The following is an 11312-nucleotide window of genomic DNA, read 5'->3' on the forward strand; positions in this document are numbered from 1 at the left end:
AAAAAACAGCTAGTACAAGGTGTTTCATGATTACATGTAAAATTTGCCATATAGAAGAGTGCTCTGTGATGTTACCTATAAAAATAGGCTTTATAGGTAAAAAAATTACCTATAAAAAAAGCAGTGATTAAGTATATTTCTTCTTCATAATGTTTTGTTTCCAACTACCTGATATTTCTCAGCATGAAATACCAACAGGTGTAAAATTTCCTTCTTTACAGAAAGTTTGTTTCAGAGTCCCTTTCATTTTTGGAAGCCCCTTTGTCTTCAACTATTGCCTTGTGTACATGCAAGGAAGTGGTAGGAAAAACAGATGCAGCCTTATAGGCAGAGGTCTGGCATTAGTAAGAGCACAGGCAGTATTGCACACCGGGATGGTCAGCAGTCATTTAAACAATAGCTGAAAGAGACTGGCAGAGGCATGTCGTAGTGTTGGGAACTCAGGGAACACAGCATCCGAATAGTGAAGTCAGTGTTAGCTGTGAAGAATGGGTTCCTTTGGAGACTTTTGTCCCCATCCACAGAGTACAGGAACAGAGAGAGATGATGAATGCTATCTTAGTAACTTGCCGAAAGTTACTCTGTGATCTGTGATGTGAGATTGTGTGCAAACTGCAGCAAAGGGCCGCTTCTTGAGCAGTCTGCTCCAGACCGTCCTTTGACTTCTAAGCCATTAACCACTGCCAGTGCACACATACTCACACATAGCTAGGCTGTATAGAACTGTTTCTGCCAGTGCACACACCCTCACACATAGCTAGGCTGTATAGAACTGTTTCTGCCAGTGCACACATACTCACACATAGCGAGGCTGTATAGAACTGTTTCTCAGCACTTGAAAACTTGTGCCTCTTCTTTAATTTGCATTAATGTCAACAAATTTGAACAGAAAGTCCATGATCTTGAATGGGATGGTGCTTAGCATTTGGTTCAATTTTTTTTTTCCGCTCTTGATGGAGCTTATGTTCCTTAGGCAAATGATGTAGAGTAATAGTTAAAACATGTAATAAATATCCCTCCCTACTAATGTGTTGCATTTTATTAGCTAGATCAATATTGCTGTAATTTCTACCCATTAGCATCTCATTGCTGTAAAGTACATAAAAATATTTATATTAACACTGATCAAAATTGCAACAGCATGTATTAAAATATGAATGACATATAATCAGGAAAAAAAGAAAAAAAGAAAACTTGTGCCTTCTATTGTCAGATATTCAAATCTGTTGGTTTTTCTTAATACTAAATATTCACAATTTTTAAAAGGATTTATTTTTATTTTCTATGTATGAGTGTTTACCTGAATGTATGTTAGTCATATATATGCAGTGCCCATGCGGGCCAGAAGAGGGCAATCAGATGTCTCTGGAATTGGAGTTAACAGATGATCATGAGCCATCATTTGGGTCCTAAAAACCAAACACAGGTCCTCTGGAAGAGGAACCCATGCTCTTAATGACTAAACCATCTCTCTAGCCCTGTGTTTACGCTTTACGTGTAAAGTTAAAATTAAAAAAAAAATTATGCTATGAGACCAGTTCTTTCTCTTAACTTTGGTTGACAATATCTGTTTTGACTAGCATCTTTTTAAAAATAATTTATTTAATTTTATTTTATGTACATTAGTGTGACGGTGTCAGATTCCCTAGAACTGGAGTTACAGACAGCCATGAATGGCCATATCAGTGCTAGAATTGAACTCTGGTCCTCTTGAAGAGCACCCAGTGCTCTTAACCTCTGAGCCATTTCTCCAGCCCCTTGGCTAACATTCTTAATAATTAACTGTTGTATCTTTTCTCCTTTTGGTTTTGTTGTTAGCCCAGGCTGGTTTTGAACCCTCTATGTAGCCCATGGTGGAATTGATTCTCCTGCCTTAGCCACCTCACAAATCTTTATACTTGTGACTATTTCATCTCGGGCCTTCAGTCCTTTACTTGTATTTTAAAGCAGAGAGGTCAAAGGGGAAGGTCGTGAAACATGGAGTGCATTAGAGCACCGGAGAGTAGGGGACTGAGTACATTTCAGTTGGCTGAAAACATACATTGTCTCACAAAGATCTTGAGGGTCAGAAGCCTGGAACAGTGTGAAGAAACACCATAACCACACCAACTCTTAGGAGAGAAAGCATTTAACTGGGGGCATGCATGACACTGGAGCAGTGGCCAAGAGCTACATTCTGATCCTCAGGCTGCAGGAAGAGTGAGAAATGGGCCTGGCATGGGGCTTTGAAACCTCAGAGCCCACCCCTAGTGACACACTTTGCCCAACAAGGCCACACCTCCTAACCTTTCTAATCTTTTCAAGTAATTCTACTCCCTGGTGACTTAAGTATTCAAATATATGAGCCTGTAGGGCCCGTTCTTATTCAAACCACTGTATTACACTGGCTGACACACACCCATAAGCTTGTAGCCATGGAAGAATACAAAAATACTTTCAGTCCAACTTTATAAATCCCAGAAGGCTATCACAGTCTCAACACTGTTTAAAAGGCCAAACTTTCTTTTGAGACTCATGGGAATTTCTTAACCCCCTATAAAATAAAAAACAAAACAAAGATTTACTTCCAACATAAAATGGCACAGAATATATATTTCAACGTTGGGGCAGGGGAGCATAATGAGGAAATAGTGGATCAGAGCAAGACCAAAACCCAGCTAGGCAAACTCCAAACTCCATGTCTGATGTTAGAGTGCTCTTCAGACCTCCAACTCATTTCAGTTCTGTTAACTGCAACACACTTTGTTCTCTTGGGCTAGTTGCACACCCAGTCTTACTTCTTCCAACAAGACCACACCTACTCCAACAAGACCACACCTACTCCAACAAGGCCACTCCTCTTAATACTGCCGCTCCCTTTGGGGGCCATTTTCTTTCAAATCACCACAACCCCTCCCCTCCGTCAATACAGTCTGCCTCAGAACTTTATTGTGGTTTCCTTCCATTTTCTAGCTTTTCTTGAATTCCTTTCACAAGTTGGAAGCTTAGCTGGGTAGGGTCTTGGCCTGAGGTCACCACTCCCTTTAGTCCATTTAGCATAAGACTTTTCTTTAGTCTGTTTATTTCCTTGAGCACAGGCTTACTCCATCATACTTCCTAGTGTTTCTTTTCCCTTCTAACTGTGCGTGTTCTATTTTCCTTTGTCTAGCTTACTCCCTTTCATTATAGATCTGTGGAAGAGTTATTACTAATAAGCACATGGCAGTCAATAGTAGGTTATCTTACAATCACCTCTGCCAGTGCCATTAATCCAGAACTCTTCAATTTAGCCTCAGGCAGATTTTTAGGGTAAGGGCAAAAGGCAGCCATATTCTTTGCCAAGATAGCACAAGAATGGTCTCTGGGGCAGTTACTAATATTCTTCCCTTCTGAAACTTTCTTGTGCTGGGCCCCTCCAGTCCACATCTCCCTCAGCACCACTGTCCATGTTCCTACTAGGTTGGACCTATAAACCCCATTTAAAGCATTCAAGCTTTTTCAGTCCAAGGTCACACCTCCTACCCCTTCTAATCTTTTCAAATAGTTCCATTCCCTGGTGACTTAAGTATTCAAATATGTGAGCCTGTAGGGCCCATTCATTCACAAAATACCCCAGTCCCTATTACCAACTTCTGTTTTAGTCACTGTTCATTGCTTTGAAGAGACACCATGACCATGTTAACTCATAGAAAAGGAAGCATTTAACTTACAGTTTCAGAGGGTCAGTCTGTCATCATGGCAGGGGGCATGGCACTGGAGCAGTAGCCAAGATCCACTTTCTGATCTGCAGGCAGAGAGAGAGAGCCTGGATCTGGCATGGGCTTTTGAAACCTCAAAGCCCACTCACTCCCAATGACACACTTCCTCCAACAAGGCCACCTTGTAATCCTTGTAATGCTTTCAAACAGTTTCATTCCCTGGTGGCTCAGCATTGGGACCAGTTTTCTTTAAACCACCAGAGCCTTGTGAGTATTTGTGGCTCAGAGCTTCTGCTGACATACCTGTCAGGATGTTACCCCTAACTGTGATCATAGAAGGCTTGGCTCGGCTAGATGGTTGCTTCTGTCCTCACATGACTGTTAGCTAAAGGCCCTCACAAAGGGCTTTCCTCCAAACTAGCTGACGCAGTAGAAAGACAGAACCTTACCTTGAAGGTCACCCTTCAGGTTCTGCACGTTTGCTTTGTCGTCCCCACAAACTCTGCTCTAGTATAGGAGAGGACTGCAGGCAGTCTTCAAGGCTAGGACCAGAAGTCACTCCCACACCAACTGATTTCTACCCTCCCAATCCCCAAAGAAAAAGGTCTCTTATGTTAGACCATCACACATGAGTAAGTTAGATCCAGATTTCAGCATGTCATTTTGCTTGTTACTTTTTTTACTGTAGAAAATGCCTAGTGGGCCAAGAATAAAACTCAGCACAGAGCAAATGCCTACTATGAACAAGGCCCTGGTTCAACCCCCAGTAGTGCTGTATTAATTAATTAATTAAAATGTCACATCACTTAATATTTACAGGAAGTTCCTGTGTTCAAGGCTAGCATGGGATAAAATAATAAGACCCTGTCTCAAAACAAACAAAAACAGGGAAGAAAACATCCCATATCCTGACATAACTTCTTTTTCTTCGCAGTTGGCCAGGTAAAATTTGATCCTCCCTTACGGAAGGAAACAGAGCCACATCACGAACTTGTAAGTACCCTGGTCTTGGTATGTTAACCTCTGAACATAAATCTTAAATTTCCCTTTGTGATACATTGGTACTGAGTAGCTAGTAACTAATATTTTCAAAAGTTTTTGGAGAAAAAAATTGTAATTCGAAATACTGAATAAATAAATCTGTGTTGCTGAAATTGAGTATTTTCAAAATTATTTGAAGAGATAAGTTTTACCATTCTCTGATCAAGTGTTTTAAATGCTGGTCTTTTACTTATTTTTTTAAATTGTGTTTGGTTTTGAGGGGCTTTTTTTCTTTATTTCTTTCTTTTTTCTTTTTGTATTTGTTAGGAAAAGTATCATGGTCTCTAAACATCCAGCAATCCAGCAGAGCTGACCTGGCATATTTAGAGTGCTAATGCTCAGAGCAGGCATGGAGAATAGATCGTTTGTCTGTAGCAAACGCAGCTTGTCAGCATGTAAAGGCTCATGAGGCTGCCATGGGGGTGCAATCTTGGAGGCAGAGTGCTGTGCAAATATTTGAGTAGTTAATACTTTATAGAAGAATGAAAGTTGACCTTAAAAATAATCCTAATAAAATTGCTTTGCCAAGACTGCAGATTGTTAGTATGGTGGGATTTTTCTTTCCCATTTAATATGTTAGAAGAAAATAGTAGCTATAGCTACTAATACCAAAGACTGCTACAGTAAGAGCTTTTCTTCTGAAACTGAATGCGTATCCTCACCCCTGGACTGCGCAAAGGAAGACACTAGCCTTTGTCTTGTGATTTTATTGTAAGAAGGAGCCTGCTAAAATCCTAAAATGATCATATTTTAACATTAAAGCCTGTCATTCATGGAGAAGGATAGGGACAGTTAAAAATTAAGGCAGTCATAATGTTTATGAATGCTAATTGTGTTTTGTTAAGGCAGCCTGAGCAGGTCTGCACTAACTGAATGACTGTGTTATTAAGCAGTTTTGTATGCTGTTTGTATGCCACTTGCCATCATTTGATTTTGGATTTGCCTTAGTAAAATTGTGTTAGCAGGACCCATCTCCCTTGTGAAAGTGTCCCTTGTGAGTTTGTGCTTGTCCGTCTAAGTGTCAATAACCTGGGTTTCTTGGTCTCTGCTAAACAGCCCGACAGTGATGGTTTTTTCGACAGCTCAGAAGAAATATACTACACTGCAAGATCTAATCTGGTATTTCTCATCTTCTGATTGTTTGTCACCATCGTTTTAGTCTTAACTCTTCTAAGCTCAGACATTTGCTCCATTTTTATTGTTTTATAAACTAAGGCTTGTCATTTAGCAAGCCTCCATATATAAAAAGAATGTAGTCACTTTTTCCCATGACAAGTCAGATCTACTCAAGTGTAGAATAGCAGTAGTAAACATTTTTTTCTTTTATGAAAAAACATTAGTATCTAAATTTCTTACACACATGTGAAGGGTTTTTTAGAAATGACATTTCCTTGTAAAAATGTTCAATTTTATATCTTGTTTCAATGAATGATAAACCATTTATATATATACATTCATATATATAACTTGATACCATGTATAAATGGCATTATATGTTATATAATATATATTACTATACTGTATATATTATATTTATTGCATGCATTGTATGTAACTTGAACAAGTAATTTATTCCTATGTCAACTGTAGAGATGAAATTCTGAACTTGTTAGCATTATACTATGTCTACTTTTTACATGAAAAGATCTGGATTGTACAGCATCCCTGAAGTTGTATTTATTAAGACTATCTTCCAATTATAGGAAAACTTCACCTAGTAAATATTAGGTAACTCATGCTTTCTAAAACATTGCTTAGTAGTTCCTTCTATTCATATGGCTGGCCAAAATCCCAAGTTACCCCAACATCAATTCTCAGATTCTGCTTTTCTGCTCCTCAAATGAGATTTTCTTTCTCTTCCTTTCTAACTTGATTGGATACCTCTTTGAGTCCTGGTTAGTCTAAATATTTATATAAGTGCTGAAATTCATGTCTTAAAATATTTATGAAACAAAAGAATTTAAACATTCTTTTAGAGAGAGAAGTTGCTATCTTACTAGATAAATCAGTACTTACTACTTAGATACTTTTTTGTTTTGTTTTGTTTTTGAGACAGGATTTCTCTGTGTAGGCTTAACTGTCCTAGAATTTGCTCTGTAGACAAGGCTGACCTTGAACTCACAGAGATCCACCTGTCTCTGCCTCCTGAGTGCTGGAGACCCGAGGCAGGAAGAGACCTGAGCTCAAGGCCAGCCTGAGCTACGAAACAGCCTGAGTCCTAGGGGAGCCTCAAACTCATAGTGAGACCCTGTGATGAAGAAAAATACAGAAACTGGTTATTGCACAGAAGCAGCATTGGAGGTAGGGAGGAAGCCACGGAAAGCCACGTGATTGAGCAGATGTATGACTCCAAAGCAAGAGGCCTGTTTCAAATGGTTTCCTAAAGTAAAAAGAGCGGGGTTTCAGTGTTAACCACTGAAGGCCTGGGTGAAATAGAAAATCTACAGAAAAGAGTCATTTCCGGATTGTCATTTTCTTCAGGATTAGCTATTCAGGTGAGAATGACAATTGGTGAATGTTGCAGAGTAAATAGGTCACAGACTCAGAAGTTGAAGTCAACCCCACTGTTTACTAATAATATCCTCCATACAGAATGGGTGACAGCAAGAGCAGAAATATCAGATATTAGGACTAGAAACATTCGTGACCATATGTAGCCAGCCCCCAAACCTGACAGAGTTGCCGTATACCTTGCTCCTCTCCTTAGATCTCCTGAGGCATTCGCTCCATCCCCGTCCTGGAGTCAGGAGCATCTTGTGATACAGGGGAGCAGTTTGAGGAATCTGTGACAGAGGAGGACGTTAGGGGCCTTTAACCTATAGATAGCTCTGAAAGGACAAATGAGATGCTACAGTTCATAAAAATCAGCTGTAAAAGCTCATTCCTAGTGGTAACAAAACTGACGTTTATGTTGACAGTTTTACATGTTGTGTGGTATTCTAAACACTGAGTATGGTGTTTTCATCAACAGAGAATATATATCTAATAGTGACCCCATGATTATATCACCTACTGATGCCATAATCATCTTGGCACACAAGATTGTTTATTAACTTATTTTCCTTGTTTTACAACTGTAGCCTTCAAGATGCAAAGGAACTGAATGTTGTCCTTGTTCATTTGGCTAAGCATAACAGTTGGGGCTAGTGGCCTCAGCCCCTGTGCTGTGATAGCTTCTACCCATCATCTCGGGTTGCTTGCATGTTGTTTTGCTTTCCTTTGAAAAAATGGGTTCTCCCTTCCCTCAATATACATATCCCATAGTTTCTCTTTAAAAAAAAAACTGGTAAAACACACAGTATAAAACTCCTATTTTGATCTTTTTTAAAGTACATCCCAGACTCACTGCACACCATTCATCTCCAGCACATTTCATCCTCCCAAACTGAACTTCCATGCACTTCCCTCTCACTAGTCCCAGTGACTAACAGTCTGTTTTTCTTTATGGAGGTGACTATTTTAGAGACTCTGCATGAGTGTAATCCGAACTGGCTCACATCACTCAACACAGTGTTCAAGCATCTGCAAGGTTCCCTCACATTTCATATGTCAGAATTTTCTCCGTCATACTGAAAAAGTAGTCTGTTTATGTAAATGGCACATTTTACTTATTTCTTCATCTATTGGTGGGCATTTTGGCTTTATTTTTTGGCTACTGTGAATAATGCAACTAAGACCACAGACGACAGATCTGCAAATATAGGTTTGATCCCTGCTGTTATGTACACAGAAGTGGAATTGCTGGAATGAATGGCGAATCTGTCTTTAAATGTTTTAGAAGCTGCTGTGTGTGCGCCGCACCTGTGGACAAGGGGCACTGCCATCACTTCTTCATTTTGTTTTTCTCTTCTCTTTCCCCCCTAGTAATAGTCCTCCAAGCCAGTGGGAGGAATCCATCCACCTCAGCTCTCATAAGTGTTCATTGCAGCAATGTTGGTACATGCCTATACTCACAGCAGTGGGAGGTGGAGGCAGGAGGACCATCAGGAGTTCCATGCCCTCCTTAGGGACACAAAGCTTTCAGAGCCAGCCTGGGTTATATGAGACTTTATCTCAAAAAATGGAAAACTTGTTGCTACCCACTAAATACCCAATGAACCCAGAATGTCTGGCTCCCCTCTTAATGGGCAGCTGACACCAAGATGGCAACATGGGATTTGGGGAACCCCAAAAGAGGTGTTTTTACCTTGCTGTGTAAACAGGCAAGGTTACCAGCTATTTCTAAGTTCTGAGAATATTCACTTTAGGATTTTGTAAATGAATTTCGAACATCATAACCTCAATTTTTGTTGCTACCCAAGAGTAATTTTTAAAGCACCAGAGCTTTCTGTAACAGAAGAATGGAATTTCAGGTTCGGGGCCTCCCACATTTTAAGTCTGGGTTTGAAAACTGCTGGCGTTACTGAAAGTCATAGAAGCAATAATTGAATAGTAAGTAAGAATTTTGTCCACAGTCATAAAAATGGGTCTGTTTGATCTACAAAATAATATCAAGATTAAAAGATTATGTTTCAAATCTGTCACTGCTGATGCTATTTATTTAAATATGCTTAATTTTACTCACTAATTTTTGATAATTCATTGGAAACTAATAAAATCTGTTTTTTTTTTTTTTTTGTTTTTTTTTTTTTTTGCTTTTTCGAGACAGGGTTTCTCTATAGCTTTGGAGCCTGTCCTGGAACTAGCTCTATAGACCAGGCTGGTCTTGAAATCACAGAGATCCACCTGCCTCTGCCTCCCGAGTGCTGGGATTAAAGGCGTGCGCCACCATTGCCCGGCTAATAAAATCTTTTTTTTAGTTATTTTTCAAGACAGGATTTCTCTGTAGCTTTGGAACCTGTTGCTGGCTTCTTGCACACAGAGATCGACCTGCCTCTGCCCCCCTGAGTGCTGGGGGGCAGATTAAAAGCGTGTGCCACCACCACCCGGCTCATATTTTTGGTTTTTGAGGCTATCTGTTCGCTTATTATTTTGTTCTTTTTTTATTTTGTTTTGAGATAAGACCTCTCTATATAGAGTTAGTCTAGTATCGAACTCAAGATGCAACTGCCTCCACCTCCCAAGTGCTCAGATTATAGGCATGCACCACCGTGCCCAGCTAAGATCCCATGCTAACTGTTAGGGAGGCATAAGGAAGAATAATCTAACCCACCACCTTTCTAAGATGCAGTACGAAATTCATGTTCTTCAGATATGGCCCCTCAGTCTTCATCGGCTGGTGGGGATCAGTCTTCATACCGTGTTCCAACTCAGCCTGCTTCTCTGACTTTAAAATGAATTTGTTTTGTATTATCTTGGATTCATTCCCAGCTGATTTCTCCACATCATCTTCCATATTAAAAAGGATTTTACTAACCATTCTTACTCCTGACATAATTTTCTCTGTCTCTCGTTTTTATCAAGAAAAATATTCTCTCCTGCTCTTTTTTTTGGTTAGGGTGTGTGTGTGTGTCCAACTGTCTCAGTTCTGTTGACTTCCTGCTGTTTTCTCATCTGGTATAGACTGTAGTCTCCCAAGGTGACATAACATAGAAAGCTACAGTAAGACTTTCCAGGCTATGTGTGCCCTCCCTCTCCAGCATCGCACTGTGAGGGCTTTGGCCTTTCTTAGCTCTTTTCTGTTTTCTTAGAATTTCCTCCCTAGACTTTCCTGCCCCTCAGTGAAAGGAACCCCTGAAGTTAGGACTTTTCTCTCTTAAAGCTTTTTAGTATGTGCTAGGGTTGCTGTCTCAACTGTTGTTTGAGTCCCCAGGCTGAATCTCTTCTAAGTTATTGCATGTTTTCAGTGTTTTTACATTAACATGTTGTTACTGCTTTGACATTACTGTGTAATTAAGCATGATCACTCATTAACTGTTTAATGCTGCTATTTTCCCCTGATGTTTGCATCCTCAAGGGCATTCTGACTCTGATGCCACTATCTTGGTTCTTTTGAGCTCTTTCCAAACATAATTTTGGTAGCATTTTTCTGATGACTTCCAAATCCTTTTCTTTAAAATGTGTTATTACTGTATGGTGCATGATGTATGCATATGTGGGTACACCATGTTGAGGGGAGAGGTCAGAGGACAACCTTCAGGCATTCTTTCTCCCCTGCAACCATATTGGTTCTGGGGTTTAAACTCAGGTAGACAGGCTTGGTGTCAGGAATCTTTACCCACTGAGCCATCTTGATTATAGTGTAACTGGATTTCAGGAGAGAAATAATAAATGAGGAAGAGCCCCTTTCAGTTTTAGCTTTCCTTATGGACCGGAGACTTAGGTGTACCTACAACTTGCATGCTCCTTTGGCCTGGCTATATATGAATCTATGTTTGATTTTCTATTAAAATATCTCTTGTTATTTTAAATAATTCTCTTTACCTTAAATATACTCGTGACCTTGATTGACTTTCATTTCCTGGTCATTATTGCCAATCTGCTATTGATTGTCATCTCTCAGCTAAGTGGACATTCCTACATATCAACAGAAGACATCCTCCACCATACACGTATGTGTGCTTGTGAAGAGATCATCCACCATACACATGTATGCTTGTGAAGAGATCATCCATCATACACATGTGTGCTTGTGAAGACAACATCCACCATACA

General features: G+C 39.8%; 1 protein-coding gene across 1 annotated transcript in view; it reads left to right on the forward strand.

The window, feature by feature from the left end:
- Positions 1–11312, forward strand: part of Map4k3 (mitogen-activated protein kinase kinase kinase kinase 3) — a 162298-nt gene that overhangs the window by 110185 nt on the left and 40801 nt on the right. The window contains exons 14-15 of the mRNA XM_005360786.2: positions 4590–4670; positions 5775–5837. Of these exons, the coding sequence (XP_005360843.1) occupies positions 4590–4670; positions 5775–5837 (144 nt within the window). The remainder of the gene's footprint in view (positions 1–4589; positions 4671–5774; positions 5838–11312) is intronic.

This window comes from Microtus ochrogaster, linkage group LG3, assembly GCF_000317375.1.
Source record: "Microtus ochrogaster isolate Prairie Vole_2 linkage group LG3, MicOch1.0, whole genome shotgun sequence".
In the NCBI taxonomy this organism is placed as follows: Eukaryota; Metazoa; Chordata; class Mammalia; order Rodentia; family Cricetidae; genus Microtus; species Microtus ochrogaster.